Raw genomic sequence first — 27,851 nt, forward strand, 5'->3', positions numbered from 1 at the left:
AAAAACTTGCTACTGCAGCACAAAATAGCATCACCTGAAACTCCAGCAGGTGATTTGATGGTCAGTAGGAAATATTAGTATTTAAAGACACGTTTAGTCCGAGTTCAGCTCTGAGGACAGAGAATCAAACTAACTTCAACACTGAGTCCTGTTTACATGATAGGAAATAAACGAATAAGTTTCAGCCCTTAAAATTAATTATACTGTTCATATATTGTTATTGTAATAGTATAAATTCTCTGGCAGTTCATGGAATAATTACAACAGTTCAAATTGACAATACCAGGTTTTTACAAGTATGATCATTTTACTTTATTTTGGGGTTTTAGAAACATTTCCACATCTGTAGTATAGGAGAAAAAATAATAACATCTGACCTGTTAATTAAGAGCTTATGACAATCAGTCACCAATTACTTCAACTGTATTAGATATGGCTGAAACGCTTTTTACCCTTGAAGCTAAAAAAACGTTTTGTGGACTCTCCCTTTAAACTCTCATCTGAATGTCTATGTCCGCCTTTAAAGTCTGCTGCAGTTGATGAAGAGGGCTGTGTGGATGCAGGGCCTCCTCCTCCTCCTCCTCCTCCTCCTCCTCTATGAGAATGGGGAGCAGGAATGCGTGATGGCTCCGGTGGATGTAGGCCAGTGATAGGTCTGCTCTGTCTTTGGGCTGGAAAAGTTCAAGTCATTATTCTCCTCTCGCTGTTGCTGCTGCTGCTATTCAGACCAGCTCCCGTCAGCTCATTGTTATTCTACCCGAGTGAGAGAGTGAGAGTGAGGGAGAGGGAGAGAGGGAGGGAGGCAGAGAGAGGTGCACTCAGACTGGGAGGCTGTGGTTTGGATCTGTCGGTATTTTCCTCTTTTTTTTCTTCCTGGCCGGTTTTTGTGAAGGCATGTTGATAATCGGCTCAGTAATGAGGAGAGGTACTGAGCGGCTCCCACATATCTGACCCCGATTCCTGCATGGAATAGAGAGAGAGAGAGAGGGAGTGTGAGAGAGAGAGAGAGAGAGAGAGAGAGAGAGAGAGAGAGAGAGAGAGAGAGAGAGGGCCATGTGAAAGAGGGGTGGAGGGCAGCTGAGATTTAGTGCCTGCTGGATGAAACAACCCCCCACTAACCCACCGAGAGGGAAAGTAGTCTAATAGGAAGAAAAGAGAGGGGAGGGGGGTGTTCTCCTTCCTGTCTTCATTAAACTCTCAAAGACCCGCAGGAAGTCTTTATGGTTCCCGACAATGAGATCAGGAAAGGTATGTAACTTTCTCTACTTTTCATTTATTTAAACATCAGTTAGCTGAGTTATTTGTTTCTGCGTGTGGGAAGCGGGGAGATCAACAGGTAGCTGCATGAGCGGACTAATGGCAGAGCGAGGATAACCGCTCCACTGTGCATCGAGCCGTCTGCCTTCCACTGGCTTTCATTCACATCCAGTCGCTATTCGGGGGTTTTGCACGTGCTGAAGTGAGTTTAAAAGACCGCACTGGTCTAGTCTCGGGTGTCGGTGTTGAAATGAGAGGGAGACGAGGTTCATTTAACACCAGAGGACTCGAGTAGCTGCAGCATCACGCAGGGGTCGATCCTGAGAGAAATGAGAGGAGAAGCCAACATGTAGCAGCATTTCAAGTAGAATGGTTTACTTCTAAAGCGTCTTTCAAAACCAGAGTTACAAGGTGCAAATGTGCAAGGCTCGCAAATCAGTGAAGAGCTAGATCATTCACAGCTATGCAATGAATATATTTAGATATATTATAGTGAGCTCTTTTGCTCTTGATTTTATTTTAATACAAATTTTAATTTAACTATTGCAATGCTGAGCTCACCCGGTTTCTTCTTGTCCAACACCTTCCATTGGGTTAACTGCTTATGACAATCAAAACTTGAAACTTGAAAAAAACAGATAAAAGAAAAAGATATAAAATAAGAAAAGAACAACATTGAAACAATAAAAGCGCAGAAATCGTGCAGGAAACTTACAAGAAAGCACAAAGCATCTTTTACTTTTATTGGTAATGATGGTGTCTGAAATTATTGAACATCTTGTTTTGTCAAACCCAAAAGCTTCCAGTTTACCATCACTACTGCAAACCCACAAAATTGGGCTTGTTACTATGATTAAAGAAACAAACAAATTTTATTTATCTAAGTGCATTTTGCTTGAAAGTTCCCATCAATGCCAAATCAATGTATTGTTCTGCTGATCAACTAATGGATTTACAGATTCATTGTGCCAGCTCCCTACATGCACGATCCTTTAAACAGCAAAGAAGATTTTTATAATTTGAGTGTGTCTCCTCCATGCTGTGTTTACATCCACTCAAACCACATGAATGCACCTTCTGTATCAGCTCCCCAACCACCTGCAGACTGTTCCTGCTGCATCCTGAAACAAACAGCACTTTATTTCCTGCAAGTGAACCACGCTCAGCCCAGATATAAACACATAAATGTGTGTTACCAGGGTCAATATGTCCCTTCATCATCATTTTAAAGCATGTGCACGGTTATTAAAGCCTTTGAAATAAGTTTTAATAAACAGTTTGCACAGTGGCCACACTTCTCTGTCTTATGCTGCAGACTCACACAGGCACAATTACAGACCGGGGTGGCCTTAATGAGCAAGAGTCTGGAACTGTTTTCTCTGTGTCATATACCATTAGTTGATCTAGGTCAACGTTTTCTCTGTAATCTCGCTGCGACAACAAAAGAGGGCTGCACAGGGAAAGTTGAGCCGAGCTGCTCAGCTGAGTCTTTTGCCATCAAACCCAGAATGGAAATCTTCTGACCCCGGAGCGATCCCCCTCCCATCTTGATCGTCCCCTCTGCCGAGGAAACATCCTCGTCATGTGTTTGTTCAGGGCTCTGACACCTGGGACTTGGACCCGGGGACCCCATTGTTCTTATCTGAAACGATACAAGTCGCCTGGCACACAAATCTAGGAGAAATATTTGGGTTGTCAAAATGTTGTGAAGCGATAATGTAGAATCCGGCAGCTGAGGTGATGGGATTCATGAGAAAATAAAACCACTCCCCTCACACAGAACTGAAGATGGTGCGACCCTCTCATGGCTTGTTGTGATGGTTCAGTGGCTTTAAGCATCTCAAATCTCGCACTCTCGAAAACATTTCAACGGACAGTAAAGTTCTATTCTTTTCTTTTTCTATTCTTTTTATTTTAGGAGATTTGTGTTGACTCTAAAGCGTAGGACCCCGAACAACAACGACGACAACAGGAGGAAGAGACGATACTAACGCACAAAGTGTCAGAAGCGTGAGAGAAGAAAAATGTCTCGAACTGAAGAGGTGAACAAGATGACGGAAAATGTCTACAAGGTAAATCCCTGCCGTTAAATATTAAAAAATGTAGAAACACCTTTTTAGACTTGTGTGTCCTGAACTGTCCATTATTAAACCTGTGTCTTTGCCAACAGGGGATTTTGGACCAGTTCAACCCCAGTCTGAAGAACTTTGTGACGATGGGGAAGCACTATGAAAAGGCCCTGACAGGTCAGAAGAACACAGCTCAATCCATATCCTGCAGGACTCTGATTTGCTGTCATGGCTGCATTTCAGAATCCCATGGAGGAAGGTTTAAATCACTGATGATTCTTCTTTTTGTTTCCCCTTGAAATTCGCTCTCTTCCTCAGGAGTAACGTTGGCTGCCAAGGGCTACTTTGACGCCCTGGTGAAACTGGGTGAACTCGCGAGCGACAGCCAAGGCTCCAAAGAGCTGGGTGAGTGGGAGGGGAGGTCGGCTGGTGGAGAGAGGACCGAGCTGAGGGGAAACTGAAATAAATTAATCGGCTATAGACCTGATAAAGTTCCCTGTGTGACAGCCAGATGAAGACGAGAGGGAAACGAGGAAATATATAGAGAGAGGGAGAGAGAACGGAGGGGAAGAGGAGAGAGTGGGGTCATTGTTGGGAGATTAACAACACCACATGATCTCATTGTAATGCTGAAAACAGCGGGGGAGGCAGGCAAGAGTGTCGGAGGGCGAGATGCCAGCCACCACATACTACAGTGCTGTGTGACCGAGGGAGGCCACTCTCCAAACCAGAAACTGTGTCAAAGCAGTTTTATTCCCTGTTTGTGTGTTTGCTTCTCGTGTGTCGATGTCGATCAACGATGATTGTGAGCGTGCAGCATTTGGCTCTAATTTCCACACACACACACACACACACGTTATTAGAGGCACTTTAACACATTGAGTTGATTTTCATTCCCAATCCTGTGATTCTGACGCCTTCACTGCTGCTCCCCACAGGGGACACGCTGTTTCAGATGGCCGAGGTGCACAGACAGATTCAGGTGCAGCTGGAGGACGTGGTAAGACCGTCTGCATCCGTGTATCTAAACAATGAGCTACTTGGTTTCAGGTTAAACATTGAAATTGTGATTTAAACTCCAATGAAGGCATCATGACACTTGTTTAAAAGGTCATCCTGGGCGGCCATGTTGTCCTCTGGTCTGACACAACGTCCCAGGACTCTCATCACCTTCCACACAAACGTTTCTGCACAAACACATTTCATTCACGATGCTGCTCTGTGTCTCTTTTCATCAACAGTTGAAACTGTTTCACTCTGAGCTGCTTTCCCAGTTGGAGCATAAACTGGAGCTGGACATCAAGTACCTCACAGTAGGTTGAGAGGAAATATCACACACTCATATTACACGTTCTCTTGAAACACACTTTTAAGGGATTGTGAGAAAAGCAGGATTCTTACCAAATTAAAAATAGTTGATTTAACATTACTGGATGGCAAACTTTTTCTTTTTATCGTGTCAAGCTCATTTTCAGCAATGTAACTTACATAACTGCATTAGAATAATTGTTTAAATTCAATGTGTTTATTGCTAAAAAAAATGTAATAAAACAATTTATATAAAGTGGACGGAAAATGGTTTTGGAAAATCTATACCTAAATCTTAACACTAAGCTGTGGTTTCATTCATTCTGTGCATGAGTAAATCCCAGTGAATCTTTTGACTGACCGCACGTTTCCATCAGGCCACTCTGAAGAAGTACCAGAGTGAGCGCAGGTCGAAGTCGGAGTCCATCGAGCGCTGCCAGTCTCAGCTCAAGAAGCTCCGCAGGAAGAGTCAGGCCAGCCGTCACCCCAACAAATATGGAGACCGAGAGATGCAGGTGAGTGAAGCCCCGGGAGCTTAACTCTTACACAATACATAAGTAGTAAGTAACACAGTGACCTCTTTCATTTGTCAAATCCTTCAAACACATCGGACCTAAACATCTCTGTCAGGATTTAAAGTTGTGTGAGAAGTAGGTCGCTGTGAATAAGATTAAAGAACAATCTGGTTCAGCTGATTATTTTCCGAAAACAAGCAACTTAGAGCGAAACGTTTTACTGGAGGAAACATGAATGAAACGAGAGGGCGAGAGGATTTGGACGATTAGATTGGAAAATGAGAAATCAAAGAAAAGGTCACCGGGATAGGGTTAGATGATTTGGATTTTGTTATCATTGTGCAACAGGCAGGATATGATGTAATTCCTCTCGCCTTACAATGTGTATTAAAGGTCACCGTGTGTACTGTACTCTAGGTATGTGAGGGTGTGTGTGTGATTGTGTTGGTTCTGACTCTATCTTCAGTTTGTGGAGTTAATGAGTCGTCGCCAAGGCGAGCTGGACACGATGGTGGCTGCGGGTTACAAGTCAGCGCTCACCGAGGAGCGGAGGCGATACTGTTTCCTGGTGGACCGACAGTGTTGTGTCACAAAGCTGCTCATCAACTACCACTCCAAGGTGACATGTTCATCTTCACTTAGTGAAATGCAGATTGTCTTGAGTGGTTTGTATCAGAGTTTAAAGTAGAACACATACACAAAAGTAGGCTCACATACCTCCAAGAAGGCCCATCAGTCGCCCCGTGAAAACCACATTTAAATCTGCTAGACGAGGACTTTTATTTCACACACTCATAAGTTGTGACTGACTGCGCCTTTTAATCCGCCCTCAAATTTGATGGGTCCTTACCAGACCCAGGCCCCACCCCTACATGGTGGAAATCAGTTTTGTTGTTTTTGTGTAATCCCACTTTTAACAATTTATCACAAAAACTTCTTTGTTGGGGTTTAAGTCTGGTGATATTATATATTTAACATAACATTTTCCTTGAAAAGACCAAACCCAAGAGTAAATGTATCTTTAATTGTACAATGATTTGAGCTTCTTATTTGTATTCCTCTGTTTCATAGATCTCCCAAAGCTTCTAAAACCCATCCATGAGCTGTAACTATAGTGTACTTTCAGTCAATCCCACACAGCTCATTAATTAATCTGCAATCCTCTCTAAAAATAACTGCGCCCAGCTGCTGGACAAACACATTTCTTCTTGGTCCTACAGTGGGATTGAATTAAAACTAGAGAAGTGAGATGTTAAACAACGTCCCTCTTTAACTGGGTTTTTCTCTTTTATCCAAATGAAATCCACCCAGGTGAGAGAGCTTCTTTCTCAGAAACTGTCATCCTGGCAGCAGTCGTGTTTGCAGCCGACCAAACTCCCGGAACGTGCTCTGAACCTGCTGCGTCACACCGCGCCCCAAAGCCCCGGGGCTGCTGGGATCGCCGAGGTCCTCCGCCACGCCAAGCTGGGCTCTGCTCCGCCAGAACAGGTGAGTTCGGGTCATATTCTTAATACTGTGGACTTTTCACAGAAGAATCTCATGGTTCATTTTGGTGGTTCTTCGGCAAAAATAGCAGTTTTACAGGTCAAAAATAAATCTCAATTTTATTTGGCAATAAAATCTGGACTAAAGCCATTGATGTAAAAGTAGAAGAAACATAGAAACGTTATTAGGACATTGATAAACAATTGTTTTAACCTTAATGTTTTATAGTAAACCGTTACCCCTTCTTTGTTTTTCAGCGGCTTTCTGTTCAGGAGGTCCCTCCTCTTTTGAACGGAGACTCAAGTCGCTCACAGCAGCAGCAGCGCTCGCTCCCCTCCTCCTCCCAGAGTGATACGTCTCCTCCTCAGGGCTCCCCCCAGACCTTTCGCTCTGCACCATCCACAGGAGGAGCTGCTGGAGGTTCATCTCGTGGAGCTTCACCTCAGCGCACCAGTGCATCGGTCAGCCCGCTCCCCGACAGCAGCACCAGCAGCAGCGCCAGCCAGGCCACATCTACTCCCACCACGTCCAGTGGCTCGGCCCAGCAGGGCTCCCTCCTCCTCTCCACCAACACGTTCAACCTCTCCCCAAGCCTCATCCCTTCCACGGTGATGTCCCTCAGCCAGATCTCACCAGCCGGCAGCTCATTGCATGGCATGACCCTCCCCATCCCGCACAGCGCCCCACACAGCCCTCCGCTGCCTCACAGTGCTCCTCTCTCCAGGGCCATGACTCCTGTGCAGCTGCTGCACCAACAGGTGGGACCAGCAGGGAGCAACACCTCATCACCATCACATAATCCCTGGCTGCTGAAAGCTGGAGACATGTGTGCCACAGCAACACTTCCACTGCCAAGAAGACCTGTCAGTGAAATGAGGCTGGGCGGCTTTCAGGGTAACATGTGACACAGTTTGCCCATCTAGTTTGTGTGTGTTTGTGTTTGTGTTTGTGTCTCTGTGTCTGTATCACCAACGATCTCTTCATTTTCTTCTTCTGTCTCTATCCAGGCTCCAGTCTCCCCAGGATGCTGCCGTTATCTGGACCTACACGTGTGGAAGCCATGTTTGCCCACGGTCCTGGAGCATCAGAGGCTGGTGGAGGAGGGGGCGGGGCTTGCTTACTGCACTTCCTGCCTGGTGACGACATCACCCTGCTCATCTCTGAGCCCAGAGACGGATGGCACTACGGTCAAAATGAACGGACTGGACGGTACGTTTTTAAAAATCATACACCTTTATCCTTTAACATCATAGTAATCCGGAAAATCTGAATGTCTCTAGCTGAAATCTGTAAACCCAGTTCAGACCTGGTATTAACATCCACCCTGAGTGATCCGATCACAAGAGGTCAGCAGGGTCAGGTACAATTGACGTACATGTTTATTGTCATATAGAGCAGGAAGTGAGATCCGATCACAGATCTCACATAAGAACCGTCCACTTGCGATTGGACATGTCAGGACAGATGTTGTGTGTGTCTTGGTGCTTTACCTTTATAAAGCTGCAGTGTAAATAACACAACACTTTCCTTCACAGGAAAGGCTGGTTCCCTTTCTCCTACACTCAGCCACACCACATAAAGCTCGATCACCTGGAGAGGTGAGTGAATGAAGAGCAAACCCGAAACATCTGAGGTTTCCCTTCAGTCTTTTACAACTAAATACATCAGCAATAGGTTGAAAAGTTGGGAATTATTTTCTTTTTCATGTTGAAACTAATAGGACAATCTCCATTTTCCATCCATATTCCAAATAAATCAAACGCTGTCATGTCGGACGCGCAAAATGTCACAGGAGCTCATACTCTGAAGAGCGATATTGTTTTGCCGTCGAGTCTTTCCGTGTCTCTTTCCAACACCAACATCTTTGTTGATGAATTCACACAGAAGCACCATGTCTCAGATCATCATGTTTCCTTTCCCTCATGTATTCTTTCCTCTCTGTCTGTGACCTTCCCTGTAGCTCCCTGTTCTTATCTAAAGCTAACAGCACCAGCACCGGTCAGCTCGACAAGCTGGTGTCCACGGGTCTCCCAGCCCTCACCCCTGAGTCAGAGGAGGAGCGCGCCCTTCCTCCCCAGAGGGTCAGCACCTTCCGCCCGCGCCCGTACAGCATGGCCGACAGCACCAAGGTCAGAAGCATGAAATCTTTGGTAGGAGGTCAGAGGTCAGAGTGAATGTGCCTGATCCTCACTGTTGATTGTAATTGCCGAATGGAAAAGCGACAAAAATGTTGAAATTATATTTGTGTTAGGTAATATTAGCTGGGCTGTCTGTTCGATTTTCTTTGTGCTTGGTTCAGTTTCAGGCTTAGTTGGTTTTCTTAATTTAGTTTAAAGGTTCAGTGTGTAGAATTTAGTGACATCTAGTGGTGAAGTTGCATGTTACAGCTAAATACCCCTCCGCCCCCTCCTCCCATACAAAACCTGCCGGCGTCCGTAGAGAGGACCCTCTAGTAAAGTCATCAATTGGGTTATTTTATATTCAATTCCTGCCAATAAATCCCTTTCACCTAAATCTTACACACTGAACCTTTGACAGTTCATTTTGGGCTGCACTCTACATGGTGAGTAATAATAGGAATCTGATCATAATTATTGTTTCCTCTGCGTTTCAGATCACCTCAGAATTGGCCTCTTCATCAGCCCACCCAAGGTAATGCTTTTATTTGTAAATGACCTCGTAGGAGAAAGTAAGGGGAAATCTTGCATCATGACCTGGAGGCAGTGAGATTTAAAAACATTGTCATTTACAAGGAAAGTTATTGACAATGCTTTTGTGTTGCATCTGAGAACTTCACCAACCAGTGTTGTGGAGTAAATCTCGAGGGAGATCTTGACATCTGTATCGTATCCAGATTAAGTGTCCCCCAACATACTGTATATAGAGTCATGGAGATGCCCCTGAGTGATATAAGAAGCTTTCGCTTGCTAGTGTGGATAGTCCTTCATACATATTTTTGGCTTTTTTTGAAAGTTTACCTAGGAGCTATGACAGGTAATTAGGCGAGAGAGGGGATGACACACACAAAGGTTCCCAACTAGTTTCAAACCAAGGACAGAACAACAACATAATCATTGTGTCTTTAGAGTAACAAGCCATCAGTGTGTCCATGAAGTCTCTTATAGTTTTTTAGTGTTTCTGTGTTTTCATAATAAACTTAATTTTGTTCTCATGATTTCTGTCTTTCAGGGCCAATCCCTTCGCCCACATACGACTTAGAAAAACAGTCACCAACGATCGCTCGGCTCCCATCATCGAGTGAGTGTTGGATTCCCACAGCAGCGATCCAGTTTGGTGAGGCTGACGACAGAGAACCAGCTCAGTCCTGCAAGCAGCTCATTGGTTCATGTTGATTCTTAGTATTTTACTTTACTGGATGTTCTTTCATTGCAATTTAATCAAACACAGAAATTATAAGAGGTTCATGTGTAAAGGCTGAGCTGTCCACTCACTGTTTAAGTATTTAATAGGAGAAAAATAAAAATGAGACCACTGTGATATCTGAAAGTTCTTTTAAAATTAGATTCAAAATGTGGGAATTAAAACTAAATCTAGACTAGTTTTGATCAGACAGAAGTTGGCTGTATTTAGCTTGTATCTGAATCTAACTAACACGATAAGCTTTGTTTCAGCCTGTGAAGCCTCTTCTGTCTTTTACTGTTCTACAAGGAAATTGTATTTAACGTTTAATGTTGTTTTTGTGCCATATATTCAACAGTTTTCTTCGTTCAGCTGATCTAGGGACTGGCTCCTAATAGCAGGTTTACTTTCACCTGGACTGTAATGAAGTGTTACGGGACGAGGACAGGCTCCTACTCTATTACAATATTATATATTTTTAGAGAAGATGCCAGTGATTGTTAAATTCTCTTCAACATTTCTTTTTTAAACTATTATTCTTTGGCTGAGAGAGACTATTAAAATGAGAAATGGCACAGTTAGTTATTTTTCGTGTGATATTTACTTTAAAATGACTGAACAAGGGGAATGCTGTTTGAGTGTACAACTCCCTGTGTTAATGACATTTAACACGCCACATTGTGCTGCTGTAAAGTTACATATTAGTATTTTATGCATATAGATTTTTGGATTAATTTACCACTTTGCCTGAACTCAAAATACAAAATAAGAAAATGCTCTACCTTAAATGTAATGATTTATATTACTAAGCTAATCATTTCACAGTGTAAACACTGAATTAATTACTGACAAATTTACTTATTTAACACAATACAACATACGAAATAAAGAACGAGAAAGCTTCACAGCCTCAAACTGTGACTGCTGATAGTTGAACAATTGGATGGTGTTATTATTGAAAGAAGATTTTTTCTTTAAGAAAGTAGTTGTGGATGGTCCAAAGTTAAGTATGAGAAATTTGCCTGCCTAGTCTTTGGATTTAATGTCTTCTCGATTCCTTTTCAGTCCCAAATCTAAAGCTATTCAAAATCTTAACAAGTGAATCTTAGTCATATGTTTACCGAGTATCAGACTGAGCAGAATCTTTAAGAGAGATGTGAAAGCCAAGACGAGACGATAGGACTTTTATTTGAGGAAACGAAACTATGAAAGTGATGAAGAAGGAAAAGGGGAAGTTGACCAATGTCAGAGCAAGTGTTCATGGTAAACTAGAGAAATCCAAAACATCCTGTAGCTCTGTAGTCGCCTCTTGCAAAGGGGGGAACTTTTGTGTCATTGAAAACTGAAACGCTTGTTTATGTTCTGTTAACTGCTTTGAGTTGATTGATATTTTAGCACCTTTACGATTCAGAAGATTCACCCAAGAGGTGTTTATAGAAAATCATTTCTAACATCAGATGTATTTGCTTTGAGTAGAATGGCATCATTAATAAAGATGACAGATAGAGCTAATGCTTATCGATGCTTGTAAATAGAGCTTAAAACATGTGATTGTATGACTTTTATTTGATTTCTTTTTGTCACGATATTTAATCTTGGTGGAAAATTTTGAGGTTGCAGATGCTGCAGAAGAATGTGTAGATGTCTCGTCAGCACCTTCTTTGCAGGAAAACTGTCTATAACAACAGAAGTTATCCAAAATTCAAAACTCTTCTACCAAAGTGAAATATTGTTTTGACAAAGCAAAAGACCGTGGGTCTGTAAAAACAAAATGCTACGTAAACAGGCAGTTTTCTGAATCGTATCAACGTGAAATCATGATGACTACAGCAGATATTTTTTATTTTAATGGTGGATATTACTGAGACATTCTTTACCTGGTAAACTGAATATTGACCGGTTGTGAAATAAAAGCTCTATGAAAGAAAACGTTGGTCATTACTGTGGAAAACTTACACCTTATATCCGAATGTGTGTTAACAGCACATAGATGAACAGGGCCTACTAACTAGCTTACTTTATTATTTTATTTTTATAATCTAATTAAATTTTTTACATTTTTTTAATTTTTCATCTCGTTTTTCATCATCTTGTTTAAATGACACTCATCTCAATTTGAAGTTGATCTGATGAAAGCCCTGGGACAAGTCTATCAAAGCAAAAATGTGAAAAATGGCCACTTAATGCAATAGGGAGGTCATCCTGTTTAGATTTTCATTCATAATGCCCTTTGAGACTTTTTTGTTTGGCTGGTCATGATACACCTGGGCTACGATTTTTGTGAAGATCGGCCAAAGAGAAACCCTGGGGCTGGTTCCAGGGGGCGCTGTTGAGCCATTTTGCCAGGCCTATTTCAAATTACTTCAGGATACAAAAATATCCGTAGTCCTTGAATGTCCTGCAAAGTTTCATGATTTTTTTAGGCCCCCAAAGGGAAATAATAATAATAGAAAATCCTTACAATTTCAATAGGGCCTCCCAACGTTAGGTGCTCGGGCCTTAACAATCTCAAGTCCCACATTAAATGGCAGGTCTTAATTTTAAGGGGTTTACTGTGGTTACCTTTCTTACTTATGCAAGCAGATCCCCACTGGTATGAAACCAGGAATTCATTTTTCAAACAGTGTTAATCGGATTCCAGCTTAGTCATGCTAAGCCCCTGCTGAAAGATCAGGGTTGTGTTGAAGCTTAGTTTCAAAACTTGCATGATCTGCTCTGTAAAATCAAATGGAAATCTTAATCCTGACTCATACTTACATCAGTTTCCCTCTGACTGTTTGATTCAATCTGAATGCAACTGAACCAAATAATATGAAACAAACAAAAAATAATTAAATAGTCTTTATTGTGGAACATTGATAAGTGGGGAAGCTGTAAGGACAGATATGAACAAAGGGAATTCAGGTGGCATTGATTGTGAAAATGTGAAGTTAGAGGTTTTTAAGCCATTCCAGGTTATTTCCTTTGGGTTCACATGGATGAGCGGGGACATCAGGCATGTCTCCATCATCTCGCACAGGGACTGCATCAGGAAAAAAAAGGGGAAAGAAGCTTTCATATTTATCTGAACACCTGAACAGGCATTAATTTGAATAACATGCAGTGCATTGCAGTGTTTACCTGGATAGTTGTATGGCACGGCTGAATTGATCATCGCTGAATACTTTGTGAAGGGGCTGATGAATGGCAGAGCAACACCTAAGAAAATACAACCAGTTTTTAACTTAACACTCAAGACATTGTCTACCCAATACGTTATGTTGACAGTTGTCAAAAAGTCAGTCAAAACCAAAGAGAGTGACATTGCCCTCAAATTTAAGTTTCCTGGCTCTTTATACACTTGCATATCTCCTTAGTAACCTGTCTCGAATTGTCTTCCGCACGCATAGCTGCTCCATGGATGAGACTATGGACTATGTTCAGCACTAGAATTAAAAGATACAAGGAGGCAGCATCTGGTTATTGTGGGTCTCATCCATGGAGCAGCTATGCGTGTGGAAGACAATTTGAGACATTAAAGCTGTATCATTAATCTAACCTCATCATATCCACTGTAATGTGTGTGACAATCTTTTGTTGCTTATAATAATCACATTAGTTAAAACAAAATAAACAAGTACTTATGATACCAGGCAATATTTCAATAAAAATTCAGATGAAAATTGGAAGCCACAATGTTTTGAAATCAAAATGTAGGCAAATGGAGAAAGATAAATAGATACTCTGAAATGTAAATCCATGGAAGTACATACTATATCTATAAACTGTAATAAATTAAATAACTAGCAAGAAGATATACATCGATAATTATCCCATTAGCTGTCACATTAATACTTATTTTAAGTTTCCTTTAAGTTATCTTGCTCCTGAGTGGAAGATGTGGTTTTAAACTCCTCTTTATGGACAAACACTTGATAAACAAAACATTTTGCACTTCTGAGTCGGATCAGTTCTGTGTTACACCTCCTCACTTACTCAATTCACAAGCATCATATCGATACACATATTTAACTTCTGTTATATTGCTGTTGATGAAAATTACGATTATTAATTATATCATTAACTAACCAGTCCTACTGTAAACCAGTGGGATCTTAATAATTCATCTTTTGAGGGACTGGTAAATCTGTCGATTTAGTAATACAGGCTGCTTTGTTGACGTATCAAGCATTTCCACTGTAAATCACATGAGTATTTCAAGTTACTGACCGACCAGTGCAATCGCACAGGAGGCCATAATGACAGGCTCTTTGTTCCAGGCATTCTTCAGGAAAGCTCCGATTCCTTAAGAGAGACACAAAACAAACACGGAACAGGTTCAACGCCTCGTCTGATATCAGTCTGTGTTTAGCTAATGTTAGCCACCGCTAGCGATACATCCAAGGTCACAGTTTTCCATTAGTTTCGAGTGGATATCATTGTGTTGAAGTGGCTCTGAGAACTTCACGGTGTCATCTCGATCATTTGTAGTGTTTAATTGTGTCGTATCGAGGGTCAATTGCCGCGAATTCCCCGGTTTTGAAACACTAAAGATGGTAAAGGTATATACGTACCCGCCATGTTTGTCTCGAGTGGTTGAACGGAACGTGTGCTCATGGGAAATGTAGTAGCTGCAAAGTGACGTAGTTTTCCTGCGCCCGTCGCACATAAACACCAGGCCACGGAGGAGAACGAGAAGCTGCACTCGCTTTACTTCACGTTTGATTTTCAGTTTTATCTCCTGACTGTAGGTATTTCAGAGCCACCCTCTGTCTGTGGCTTGAACTGATCTAATGCAACAGTTTTCATGGGGATTTAAGACCGCGGGACACAGTCTGAACCGTCAGTAGAAAATGTAAGTATCGATACATTGATCGCCTGTGTGATCAGCCGCTAAAACCAGGGATGGATGTATCTAGCGACTGTTTTCAGTATTATTCAAATGTTATTAATCTAAAGTCATTTATACATTGAATTATCCACCAGAAGCTTGCATAGTCGAAATCTGTCTGTTCATGTTTCCAACATTACATTTTACTGCGGTCAAGCAAGCCGACACTCGCATCTCTGTGGTCAAATCAGCCGACACGGAAATTATACTGCACTCATATACTGACACTTATGGTAAACTCATCCAAACCGCCCAGAAAGGGGACGGCAACGGAGTACTCGAAGTTAGAGGAAGGACATATGTGGGCCTACGTCCGGTTTTCTAAATAAACTGTTGACGTGGAATGCATAATTGAAAAATAATTTATTGGATTAAATTCACAAGAAGTATATATTGTTTTACCTGTCTCATGTTTCTGAATAGCATTTTGACAATATCAATTATGAGATTTTACAAAATAAAAATCACACATTTTTAGCTTCAAGTAGGTAATTTCTGGATACTTCAAAGTACTGTAAAAACACTTTGCTCAATAAGTTCAGAGAACGACTGATACGCCTGTGTTCAGGACCTTTCTGACTACCTACATACTGAATATCAAATATTTTTACTGTATAGATTTGGAGATATTTCAAAGTAAACTGTGCACACTCAAATCAGGTCCTGTACACAGGCATAACAGTCTCTCTCTGGAATTGTTGATCAAAGTGTTTTTACAGTACTTAAAAAGTACTGTAAAAACAAGTAGCTAATATCCAGAAATTAGCTACTTGAAGCTAAAAATGTGTGACTTTAATTTTGTCAAAATACTATTCATAAAAATGACACGTGAGACGATATATACTTTTTTTGAATAAAATCCAATCTTTTTCCTTTTCAATAATGCATTTTGTATATGCTCCATGTCAACAGTTTATTTTGAAATAACGCTTTGGATGCGTTTACCATAATAGTCAGTGTATGTGCGCAGTAGAATTTCTGTGTCGGCTGATTTGACCGCACAGACGTTGGTGTCGGCTGGCTTGACAGCAGTTACATTTTTTGGTAAATAAAGTAGATATATAGGTTCTTACCATTTACGTTTAGTTTGTCTGTGATAAATATAAACCGACGTGAACATTTGTATATTTTTCCTCCAGTCGTCATTGCTGCAGTTATTAATACGGTGGCAGAGAGCGCTCAAAGCACTGCAAATAGACTAAACACGTGGAAATCAAGAAAACAACTTCGTCGATTTGAAGACACATGCACTGCTAAAATGTCACAACACTAGAAAATACAGAGTCACGCTGCAAATTGTATTGAAACAACAACGGAAATGTCTCTCTCAGACACCGTATTGCCCCTTTCCTACCCTCCAGTGAACTTGCACCTGCAAAAGCTGCTTCATACCAGATTCCTGTTTAGAAATGTATTATGAAAACAAAGTCATGATCCGCTCTTTCTTCTTGTCCAGATGATGGAGGATTTCTCTGGCTTGGCTCTGCCTCCTCTATTTGGAGGACACATCCTTGAGGCAGAGCTGGAGCCAGGCGGTGTGGAGCTGGGACCTGGAGAGGTAATGTTATTGATTGTGGCCACAGTGAAGTGATGTTGTATGAGTAAGTGGTCCATACACGCAGTGCTTAGTCACACTGATCTATGTACATTGTCTTTTTACCCACTGTATCAAGTCACTAGTATGTAACCAGTATTAACGTCACACTATGCTTGGAAAAGTAAAAATATTGTACTTAAATTGACTGTCACAGTTAAATGTGCATGTGAAGTCGAAATCTCATGTTGCACTTGTGTTGGTGGATTCTTTTAGAAATGTGTCCAAAATATTTGAATTCAGAGGGTCTTGTTTGGAACTGTGGTCACATGTATGTAGCTTAGTCGGTGACCTAGAGGTCTGCTGGGGTTGATGATGAATTTTAACATGGATGACGCTGCATCAGATCTAGTTAGCTACTCGACAACATTATCATTTCATATTAAGAGCTGTCATGCATTTTCAGAACCCTGTGTGTTTCTCGTCAGGTGGAGCTCGGCGCGGGAGACAGCGAAATGATTGAGAGCCCAGTGCCAGAGGATGAGGAGACAAGAGCTCTTGATAAGAGAAAATATCTGTCTCTGAGCAGGAGATGTAAAGAAATTGAGCAGGTATGTGTGTGGCATGGGGTTATTTTGCACATGTTCTCTGACTGTGTCTGTTGCCAAATTTGTCAATGGGTATTTAATGGGTTAAGTAGCATTTGGTGCCAGACTTCTCTTCATTTCTAGACATGGACTTTTTAAAAGAGAAAACATTTTTTATGTTTTCATTACCATGCAATTATATTGAATGAAGATTGTGTTCCTCATTAATATTTTGAATTACTATATTATCACGATTTACTTTTATTTTCAGGTGAATCAAAAGTTGCTGGGCCGCCTTCACCAAGTACAAAGAATCACACGTCGGTTGAAGAAAGAACGAAGGTTAAAACTTGATTACAATAACTCGATTCTGTGAGGATTGACTCTTGATGGCTCATCTTGGTGCTCTGTTAATCCCTACAGGTTTCTAATGACGACTTTAGATGCTCATGGGGATGATTACAGAAATGCACAGCTCACGATATTGCTTGAGGTGAGAAATAAAACAAACAGTTTAGCTCTGGAGTCAAAATTTCTGTTGGCACAGTGACAATAGATTTACAATGTCAGTTTGAAAAGATTGAAGACATCGATAAGATTTAAATCATTTCACTATTTCCAACTGCTCGCCTGGCACCAGCCTGTGTTTTTTTATCTGAACCTTGTGATGGAGCAGGATTTAAGCAACCACGAAGATCTAAGCCTTACAAAACAATAACCACAAACAAATTTAAGATTTTAAAACAAAATTGTCTCAGATTACTATAATATTAGATAATAAACCAAGACCCACTTTCAAAGTGGTAAAAAAACGCACTAACAATTTATAAATTAATTTTAAATTTATTAAAATGCATTAATCATAGGTCAAAAGCCATTACCCACTTTGCCTACTTATACTGTAGTTGCATCTGTTGCTTGTTCTTTCAGGATGAGTCTGGTGCACATTTAGATCCTGCTGCTGGAGTGGATGATGACCGTCTCAATGGTCTAACTGGTTCCACGGCGTCCGCAGCGTTACATCACGCTGCTGGACCAAAGAAGAGGAGGCACCGAATTCCAAGGCAAGAGAAAGACAAAGACCCACAGGTAGGTGATTAACTCTTTGGCCATGCAAGTATATTCAAACGACGACCTCCATGTTGTTGTGATTGTGTGTAGGTGTGATTTGGATGAACATGTAGTTGGGGACACATGAGCGAGTGGTTTAATACACAGATATGTCTCATAAATGTAAACACTCAGACATCTGACAGTGTAGAATAATTGATTTTATGTTGACTGAGTTTCTGCTTCTTCATCCAGACTGAACCGGACATGTCAGTGTTGGCAGACTCCCAATTTGGAGACATGCCCAGCCCAACCTCCCTGTCTCACTGATCCTCCGATCGCTGCGCTGCCCTGGATTTGATGATGTCCAAGGAGCGACAACCGTCCTTACTTGTTCACCAGATAATGTCAGCTCTCACTGTGCAGCCCGGTTTCTCAGTGTTTGTAGTTTTACTTGAATATTGTGAACAGACTTAAGTTCATCTAAGATAAAACGAAATGTTAGTTACCTGGTGCATACATTACATATATTTGTACATATTATTTTCTGCTTTCATGTTTGGTACTGAGATTTGATGACATATAATTATGACCAATGGCAGGCCTTGTTTGGTAAAAATCTGGCAACACAGACAATTAAAGCAGGGCAGAAAAATGAATGGCTTCATAATTTCATCTAAGTGAAATTCATCATCAGGTTCAAAGAAAACAAAAACTCCATTTTGTTTTTTTTTAAGCAATTCTATGAAATTTGCGTCTTTAATATTATAGGTTTTAAAGGTCATGGCTTATTGGTTCAACTGTTGAAGGTTTTAGAAGTGTGTGTATTTTATCGTTGTTACAGATGTATACCAAGACAACATAAAGATTTCCCTTCTTTTATTCATCTTCACGTCTGCATAAGCAGGTTAAACTTCAACCACTGACTGGCCATTTGTGTTTTTACGCATAAGTTCAATTACAAAGCAACTTTTTTTTAAGTTGCAGGCAGAAATAAAAAAAAAAGTTTTTCTAATGAAGTGTGTGTAATCTATCAACATCGAATGGTCACTTATTAGAGTTTCTCCGATCTTCTTCTTTGGGGATGGACATCTTTCAGTTGTCATGCAGAGGGACCTGATTAGTTAATAGAGATACATTACATGTACTTTACTTATTTATCTATTCATGTATTCATTCATTCATTTATACATTTATTGTTGACCGAGATCCGTCGCAGCGTCCAGCCAATCCCCGGCCCCCGGTTACAGTGTGTGATTCCAGCGGATGCGTCCCGGTGACAGACGGGACCTCCGGCCAATCAGATCTCGCATGCTGGATTTAGGGCGGGCTCTAAACGCAGAGGTGGGATTTTAGCTACCGTCCATCTTCAGCTACATTACAGTGAGCCAGCTTGTCGAAAAGAAAACACAAATTGGAAGTAAAGAAGATTTTCTGGAAATAGTTTTTTGGCCGTATTTGAAAAAAGACAAAGGTCCAAGTCCATACCCTAGGTAAATGTTGTAAACAAGTATGAAATATAGATGCTCGGGTTGACCCAGTTTCCCTTTTTCCTAAATTTGGCTAGCTTAGCCGCTAGCTAGCATTTTTATACATTAGCCAGCCAGACTGTTAGCCACATTAGCCAGCAGGTTAACGAATTTGAACGGTTTCTGATATGCTGTGTTTTTCACAATGCAAACCCACCATATAAACGCTGTACTGCATCCCACTGTGATGATGCATGAGTGTGAAATCCAACCATAAGCACGCTCCGTGGCGGGTTGTTTTTAAACGGGCTAGATAGGGACCGAGCGAGGTGGACGAGCTAAGCAACTGGCTAGTATTAACGTTAGCCCAGGAACGTTTGCTGGCTAGGTGGCTAATTTTAGCTGACAACCGTGCCAGTCACATTGGCATCATTAGCAACATCAGCTGCGTCCACAGGCATTTGATGTTAGATAAACCGTCAGGCAGTGTTCGAATTCCGGACCTTATCCATATAGCTGACGTTAACCGGGCAGCTAGCTGCAGTTAACGTCAGTTCCACTCTCTGGACGCTGCTGTGCTGAACTGATGGATCTGCTGGAGAGATCTTTGTGTTGTTTAAACTATGTGTTTTTTAAACGCACGTGTTGTTTTCTTCGCACAGCACACTTGGTGACAGACGGAATGTGGACATTGTCGTAGTCAGAGCCATGGCTGACAAGAGAAAACTTCAAGGTAAGACTGCTGGAGGAACTGTCATCAGTACTGTGACACACGATCCATCCCACTGGCATCGTGCACACACACTCAGATTGACTTCATATACCTGAGTGTTCATCTTCTGTGTGTTGTGAGGGACTTCTGGTGACAGATTTTTTCACAGCACTGTTCTAACACATCTTTTACCACCACAGGTGAGATCGACAGATGTTTGAAAAAAGTAGCGGAAGGTGTAGAACAGTTTGAAGATATCTGGCAAAAGGTAACGCGTCCAACCACCCGTGCATACATTTGCTTTTCTGTTTCAGAGGTCGATGTCAAGATAACTTATAATATCTGGTTTATTTAACATTTTAGCTCCATAATGCAGCCAATGCAAACCAGAAGGAAAAATATGAGGCTGACCTCAAGAAAGAGATTAAAAAACTACAGGTAAGAAAAGATAGAATAACATACATTTCGTACATCTGCACTCTTCATCAACAGTGTAAGAGGAAATGGGCTTTAATATTTTATCTGGCTTGTGCTCTTCACAGCGATTGAGGGATCAGATAAAAACATGGGTGGCCTCAAACGAAATCAAAGACAAAAGGCAGCTAGTTGAGAACCGCAAACTTATAGAGACGGTATGGCTCTTTATTCGGCTTTTTTATTGTGGTTGTGCAAATTTTCTCACATGAAAACATGTAACTAAACAACCCCTGTGTGATTTTTACTTGTCTTAGCAAATGGAGCGGTTCAAGGTGGTGGAACGTGAAACAAAAACAAAAGCTTACTCTAAAGAAGGCTTGGGGCTCGCTCAGAAAGTGGATCCAGCTCAGAGGGAAAAGGAGGAAACGGGAACGTGGCTTACAGTAATACAACAACTTTCTCCACCTGTTTTAGATATGATTGCTTGAAATTTTATCACAATAAAGGTGAACACAACATGTAAAGTCATAGGTAAAATAAACTCTAAAGCGCCTATAAACATTTATTTTGAATACGGCAGTTATATTAAGAATGTGATTGTGATTAAAACCATTAACATTCTTTTTTCTGACCCCTTCCTCATCTGCAGAATACGATAGACACTCTAAACATGCAGGTGGACCAGTTTGAAAGTGAGGTGGAATCTCTGTCAGTTGTGACGAAAAAGAAGAAGGGGGGTAATGACGTAAGTAAAACCCAAGAAATCATTTGTGTGTATTATAACGTAGTAAAAGTTATGAAGACATTTTACATGTCTCCTTTCTGTTGTCTAGAAGCAAGAACGTGTTGAGGAGCTCAAGCGGCAGATTGAGAGACATAGATTCCACATTCGTATGTTGGAGACCATTTTACGAATGCTGGACAATGACTCAGTGCCGGTGGATTCAATCCAGAAGATCAAGGATGATGTTGACTACTACATCGATTCGTCCCAAGACCCAGACTTTGAGGAGAATGAGTTCCTCTATGATGACTTAGACCTGGATGACATACGTGAGTAGAGCACTGCTGAGTGGAGGGATGATGATGTCATTCATTTACAGAGCAGAATTTAGGTGGGGATGAGTTGAGGGGGTTGTAGCTGGAATGACGACATTTGACGTTTGTCTCCGTTTCATCTTTTACTTCGAACTGCAGCATTAGTTGCAACTTCTCCGTCAGGTCAGGGCAACTTGGAAGATGAGATGTATCTCCATTCCAATAGCACTCCCACTTCCACCACATCTTCTTCACCCATCCCTCCATCCCCAGCCACATGCACTGCTGTAAGTACTTGACTTTTTTTAATAATTAATAACTTTGGGTGAGAATGTTAACGGTATCATGGGTAGACAAAGTACACTATTTCGTTGTTTACATATTTTTTCTGTGAAGTTTGCATTAATTTAACATTTCTACAAGCCCCATTGTGTTTTGATCAACTGTCTGGTTTCAAAAGTGCAATGTCATATCAAGGTATCTCCTCCTGTAGGAGAACTCAGAGGACGATAAGAAAAGGGGACGCTCGACAGACAGTGAAGTTAGTCAGGTGAGAGGTTCTCATCTGTTGTGTGTCAGTAGATTAACGGTTTAGTGCAACCCTCTCCATCCATGGTCCTGATGGGTTTCGGACTCTCAGTCCCTGAAACGGAACACAGTTCCTCTGTGGGACCATGGTTGGAGACTTGTGATGTAGTTTGTACCATCTCTTGAATATATGGACCTCAATAGTTTACAGTAAAATTTGCTCTTCATGCACTTTGTTTGTTTTGTCTAAAATGCCTCTATTGTTGCTCTGTCATTTTCAGTCGCCTGTGAAAAACGGCACCCCATCATTGCTGTCTTCCTTCTCGTCCTCCTCAACCTCTGGGTCTTCGTCTTCCTCCTCCCTGGTGTCCATGTCGAGTGTTGTCGGAGGCATTACTCCGGTGCCCACGAGCAGCAGTCTAATAGGAAGCTTCAGCAGTGCGGTGCAGCAACATCAGCATCAATCTGCACAACAGCAACAACAGCCTCAGCCACCAAACCAACCGCTGCAACTACAGCAGCAGCAGCAGCAGCCACCTCAGACAAAACCTTCTGTCCCCTCAAACAACGCCCCCAGCCCGCCCAGCAACCCTCTACTCCCATCCTCCACCTCTCCCTCTCTCCTTGCGTCTAGCACACCCAGTTCATCAGCCCCAAACTCTCAGCCTCAGATCACACCAGGGCCCAGCCCGGCATCCAGCTTGGGACTTGGTCTTGGATTTGGATTGAGCAAAGTTGGCATAACAGGGACCAACAGTGCCAACCAAATTGCTGGTTTAGGCCTGGTTGGCCACCCCACTCCTCTCAACACAATGGCAGGGCTCCTTTCGGGCTCCACATCTGCCCCTTACGCTCAGGCAGCAGCATCGGGAGGTTTGGGTTTGAGCAGCATCACTCAGTCCATCATTTCAGTGGAGAGCAGCACTTCCATCCCCACCTCCGGCTCCAGTGGAGTCACCACCAACGGGGCAGGGACAGGGCTTGGATTATTAGTTACCAGCCCGGTTCACAGCTCACTGAGTGGGAGTATTCTGGGTCTGGTTCCTGGACAAAGTCTGGCCCCAGGTGCCTCGCAGGTGCCGCAGAGTACTGTCAGCTCTACCTCTAGTGTAGTCAGCATGATGGGAGGAAATGTGGGAAATGTCAGTGTGGTCGGAGGAGTAGGGGTGAATGCTGCTCCTGCAAGACCACCGAGTGGACTCAAGCAAAATGGAAGCACAAGTATGTGAACTTGTTATTCTTGGCTGTGTGGGACTATTTACTCATCTGTTTCAGTAAATTATGAGGGATGCTTTTCTAACCGTCCCTCATCTGCCATCAGGTTACAGTGCTGTAGTAGCAGAGATCGCCACAGAATCAGCTCTGAGTACACCGAGCCAATCACAAAGCAGCCAACCCTCGTCTCTCAGTTCCTCAACCAGTCAGCCGTAAGTTATCTGTGGTCTACTTCATCTCAGTCCTGAAACTTGCTGTACTACTTATTGTTATTTAATGACAGCATCTAACGTTGTCTTATTCTTGTTCCCACTTTACCTGGTGCAGGATGGACAATGGTCCCAGTTTAATCAGCTCCATCACGCTGCCTCCCAGCTCTCCATCCCCCTCGTTCTCAGACAGCACACCTGGAGGTGGGAGTCTTCTTAATGGACCCCACTCCTACACACAGGCCACTGAGGGCCTCAAGGTGAGCTGAGCCAGCAGAGTTTGGACATGTTGCCTGACACTAGGCTTTTGTCAGAGACACTTAATTGTCTAATTGAGCCAGAATTTGTCGTGAGAACCAGACAGATTGCAATGAGGTCTGGCAGCAACTTCCTACACGCAGAGATTTGTTAGAATGGTTGAAAACTGGTTGACATAAAACAGATTTGAAGCTGTGAAATCAATAATCTTATTAAAAAGATATATCTCATCAGTACTGAGGCAGTATGAAAATGAAACTTTGGCATCCCTGCTGGTTGCTTCTTCACTTTCCCAGGGAAAACAGATGCTCCCACACTTAACCAGGGAGCTGGATTGTTTTTGAATTAACAAAAAACTAATTTGGTATTCATAGTTTACCAAGTACTTTTGTCATGTAGATTAAAGGAGAACGTCGATATCCCAGGCTGCCCACAAACCTGGCCGAGAGCAACAAAACAAAGTGTGTCCAGTGGCACATTTAAATCGAGTAAAAATTGCTGTTTACTGCAAACTCCAAGTAAAAGAAATCGAAACACGAGGGCATTCTGCAGGTATATGTTACTGTGACATAACATTAGTTGACTCTGGTTTTTGAACACATTGCTCAGATTATCCAGTGCAGGTCATTGTTAAGAACAATTAATTGCCATGGTTGTACAAAGATGTCACTATTGTTTTTTTTCTGTTTGAGATCCATGTAGCAGTTCAAATAGTAATTTGTCTTACTTTGTTTTCCTGCAGAGGCAGTTTCTTTAACTTAGTGTTACTTCATCTCATGGTGTCTCCGTCTTGTTTCCCCCTCAGACTCCTGAGCCTCTCAGTTCTCTGAAGGCGATGGCTGAGAGAGCAGCCCTGGGTTCAGGCCTGGATGGAGAGATTCCTAACCTGCACCTGACAGACAGAGGTGGGAACGGTCAGCATCTTTGTACTGTACTCTCACATGTACACTTATCTGTTACTGAGGAGTATTTACTCCAGAGCAACTTGCTACAGCTATAGCGGTAAATGATGCTGAACGTGTTACAAGCATAGGGAATTGTGTCAAATCAGTAGTACGAGGTTGTTCTGCAGTGTCTGTTTGTGTTACTGACATTGTTTTTCTTCATCATGTAGACATCTTCTCTAGTTCGTCTGCGGCACCTGGCACGCCTGCTGCCCCTCAGCCGTCCGTGTCGGAGGTCAGCATCCCCCCGTCACTCGGAGTCTGTCCACTCGGCCCCACCCCTCTCCCCAAGGACCAGCTGTACCAGCAGGCCATGCAGGAGTCTGCCTGGACACACATGCCACACCCCTCAGACTCTGAGAGGATCAGGTGAAGACATGTCTGCATGATGCACCTTTCATGTTTTTATGACTTAAAATACATACACAGAAATCTGACACGGTGATATGCCTTTAACCTCTTCATTATAATCATCTTGTGATTGTAATACATTAATAATTAAATGATCTAAACATCTTTAACCACATATTTGAATTATATATCTTCTATTATCATTTTTCTTATCACCATCAAATAGACAAAAAACAACTATTGAATTCATGTGACCCAATATTTGTAGTGTAGTCAAAGTATGTTGTGGCTTATTCCACATCAGTGAGCTTCACTGTTGACTTCAGATTTAATTATGAACACTAGCTTTGTTGTTTATTTATAGTCACTACCACACTCTTCATCCAGTTGCTGTAAATACTTAGTAGCACACAAACCCGTGGTCGAAAACGGTACTAAACAAACGCACACACACACAAATCAGACATGTAATATTAAACACTATTTTAGGAGGAGAATCATATACTTACTGAAAACCAGTTGGTGATCTTCTTAGCCTACAACCCGAGAGCGGCCCACAGGATTTTATGGTCACTCAAATATGCCTTTACATAATATTTGTGCCTAGTATTGAATAATCCTGCAATTCAGTGCCCGTGATAAATGAATCCCTTAAAATCCATATTCTGTAAACAGAGCACGGTGCGGTGTCTTTCTGTCGCTTATTGGGGGAAAGTTTTGAGATCAGAGCCTTCTCCCAAACTGGTTTGCATGGAAATACTGAAGAAATAAAAATTTCATGAGACCCAAAATATCAAAAGGCATCACTCCACTATCTGAGTAAGTGTTCTGCTCTGAAGAAAGAAATATTTACAGAGGGACCAACAGATACGGACTACATCCCCTCTCATTATATGCTGTAGGAATAAGAACATGTCAAGCTTTATCCCTTAAAGAATGTATTGGTTAACACTAACAACTATCTTTCACTCAGTGTTCTTAAGCCTCTGGGTAGGTGACTGCTGTAACCGAGAGGATATGTGTTCATGTCCATCCGTCTGTCCCATTGTCACGCAATCGCTGGAACGCTTATAGGAAATTTTCTACCATTGGCTGGGATGAAGAGATTTGGAATTTGCTGCCCAAACGTCAAGGTCACCGTGACCTCAATACACACTTTGGCCATAACTCAAATCATTCACTAATTATATTATCTGGATAAAATGAAGGGATGACATTTTTAATCCATCAATTTAACTGTGACATAACGTTCTGGGGGAAATAATCTGGGCACTGACACAACGACAGGAAGCCTTGATTTATTGCGTTGTAGTTTTGTAACTATTTGTTCTTCTGTCCTTAAGGCAATACCTGATGAGGAACCCGTGTCCGACCTTGCCCTTCCATCATCAGATACCACCACATCACTCGGACTCCATAGAGTTCTACCAGAGACTCTCCACAGAAACCCTCTTTTTCATCTTCTACTACCTGGAGGTAACCACACACCCACTCCAGAAATTACTCCCAGTGAAGCTTTACTGTTCCTTCTGCCTTTTCTCCATGAGTCTTTTGTTCTTAATGGTTTCTCTGACGTCGTCTCAGGGCACCAAGGCTCAGTATCTGTCAGCCAAGGCTCTGAAGAAGCAGTCGTGGAGGTTTCACACCAAGTACATGATGTGGTTCCAGAGGCACGAGGAGCCCAAGACGATCACAGATGAGTTTGAACAGGTGAAGCGTCAACCCACTTCCTCTCCACAGAACCTGAATTTAATCTGGATTATTTGAATGACTGTTCTCTCTGCTGTTTCCTCCAGGGCACTTACATTTACTTTGACTACGAAAAATGGGGCCAGAGGAAGAAGGAGGGGTTCACCTTCGAGTATAGGTACCTGGAAGACAGGGACCTGCAGTGACAGACTGAAGGACATGAAAGGACAGAGAGAGACAAAAACGTGCTGCTGTTGACATTCCGAGACTGAACTCCAAACTGTGGATAGAGATTGTGATGTGTAGTAGAAACCCTCTCCTGAAACGGAGACTGGTGTCTGTATAGGCTGCATCTCAACGTGAAGCTCTTGCTCCTCCTGTAGCGCTTTGCTTCCGGACAAAAATGCCCCATGGGCCTGATCCGATGCGTCGCGCTGCACGAGCTGGGAGGGCTCTCATTAGAGGTCTGCGTTTGTGCCTGTCTGTGTGCACACTCAGTTTGTGGCATTAGGAAAGCCTACCCCATGCATGTTTCTCATGTTTTCTTTTCTTTTTCCGTTTCAACGAGATTCTCTGTACCACCTACCCACATGAGCCTGGAAGCCTTTGACTTGACACAAAACAAACCTTGGATTTGATTAAGCATACTGCCCATCTTGTATTTACTGTAACTTGGTGGTTTAGAATGGGAACATACAGTGGATATTTAGTCATGGGGTGTAGGAACGGCTTCTTTTAAGACCCTATGATGCCTGTTGAACATGGTCACTATTAGAGATAGTGAGCAGTTATCAATAGTTTTATTGATATTGTCTTGGTCGATTAAAACGCTGATTGAGAGTGACCACAGGGCCTCTCCCTGTGACAGGGAAAGAGTCCTTATTGGACATGGATTAAATTGCTATGCAATTGAACTGGTCTCTGACTCCCTCTTTATAAATAAAATGTTTTTAAGTTAACCTGTCATAGAAAATGCATTATTATGG

At 42.1% G+C, this 27,851-nt stretch overlaps 4 protein-coding genes across 7 annotated transcripts; 3 read left to right on the forward strand and 1 right to left on the reverse strand.

Annotated features, from left to right (window-relative positions):
* The first annotated feature begins 787 nt into the window (after positions 1 to 787).
* Positions 788 to 11,902, forward strand: zgc:158689 (uncharacterized protein LOC791177 homolog). Its single transcript, XM_062399317.1, has 15 exons — positions 788 to 1,248; positions 3,176 to 3,329; positions 3,428 to 3,503; positions 3,645 to 3,731; positions 4,265 to 4,326; positions 4,568 to 4,639; positions 5,012 to 5,149; positions 5,616 to 5,768; positions 6,461 to 6,637; positions 6,892 to 7,528; positions 7,642 to 7,843; positions 8,170 to 8,232; positions 8,595 to 8,763; positions 9,249 to 9,286; positions 9,824 to 11,902. The coding sequence occupies exons 2-15, from the start codon at positions 3,282 to 3,284 to the stop codon at positions 9,894 to 9,896; spliced, it is 1,995 nt and encodes a 664-aa protein (XP_062255301.1). The 5' UTR covers positions 788 to 1,248; positions 3,176 to 3,281; the 3' UTR covers positions 9,897 to 11,902.
* A 920-nt stretch (positions 11,903 to 12,822) lies between these two features.
* On the reverse strand, positions 12,823 to 14,669 carry ndufa3 (NADH:ubiquinone oxidoreductase subunit A3). 2 transcript variants are annotated; one of them, XM_062399319.1, is made up of 4 exons: positions 14,548 to 14,669; positions 14,208 to 14,278; positions 13,115 to 13,192; positions 12,823 to 13,016 (listed from the first exon to the last, which is right to left on the reverse strand). In XM_062399319.1, exons 1-4 carry the CDS (start codon positions 14,640 to 14,642, stop codon positions 12,925 to 12,927), a joined length of 336 nt encoding a protein of 111 aa, XP_062255303.1. In that variant the 5' UTR covers positions 14,643 to 14,669; the 3' UTR covers positions 12,823 to 12,924. The 2 variants fall into 2 exon arrangements, with proteins under 2 accessions (XP_062255303.1, XP_062255304.1); XM_062399320.1 differs by having other exon boundaries at positions 14,204 to 14,278; positions 14,548 to 14,659.
* Positions 14,670 to 14,687: 18 nt separating this feature from the next.
* Positions 14,688 to 19,049, forward strand: tfpt (TCF3 (E2A) fusion partner). Its single transcript, XM_062399318.1, has 7 exons — positions 14,688 to 14,828; positions 16,321 to 16,422; positions 16,887 to 17,009; positions 17,257 to 17,327; positions 17,409 to 17,478; positions 17,916 to 18,074; positions 18,291 to 19,049. The coding sequence occupies exons 2-7, from the start codon at positions 16,321 to 16,323 to the stop codon at positions 18,363 to 18,365; spliced, it is 600 nt and encodes a 199-aa protein (XP_062255302.1). The 5' UTR covers positions 14,688 to 14,828; the 3' UTR covers positions 18,366 to 19,049.
* Positions 19,050 to 19,271: 222 nt separating this feature from the next.
* cnot3a (CCR4-NOT transcription complex, subunit 3a) lies at positions 19,272 to 27,779 on the forward strand. Of its 3 annotated transcripts, none has more exons than XM_062399370.1 (18): positions 19,272 to 19,528; positions 20,167 to 20,237; positions 20,417 to 20,484; positions 20,580 to 20,654; positions 20,759 to 20,848; positions 20,948 to 21,076; positions 21,283 to 21,378; positions 21,467 to 21,686; positions 21,831 to 21,958; positions 22,165 to 22,221; positions 22,481 to 23,420; positions 23,521 to 23,626; positions 23,742 to 23,883; positions 24,687 to 24,795; positions 24,996 to 25,194; positions 26,520 to 26,652; positions 26,761 to 26,886; positions 26,973 to 27,779. In XM_062399370.1, exons 2-18 carry the CDS (start codon positions 20,213 to 20,215, stop codon positions 27,069 to 27,071), a joined length of 2,742 nt encoding a protein of 913 aa, XP_062255354.1. In that variant the 5' UTR covers positions 19,272 to 19,528; positions 20,167 to 20,212; the 3' UTR covers positions 27,072 to 27,779. The 3 variants fall into 3 exon arrangements, with proteins under 3 accessions (XP_062255354.1, XP_062255355.1, XP_062255356.1); XM_062399371.1 differs by having other exon boundaries at positions 21,470 to 21,686; XM_062399372.1 differs by having other exon boundaries at positions 19,273 to 19,528; positions 24,687 to 24,786.
* The last annotated feature ends 72 nt before the right edge of the window (positions 27,780 to 27,851 follow it).

Source organism: Platichthys flesus, chromosome 11 (assembly GCF_949316205.1).
Source record: "Platichthys flesus chromosome 11, fPlaFle2.1, whole genome shotgun sequence".
Taxonomy (NCBI): domain Eukaryota; kingdom Metazoa; phylum Chordata; class Actinopteri; order Pleuronectiformes; family Pleuronectidae; genus Platichthys; species Platichthys flesus.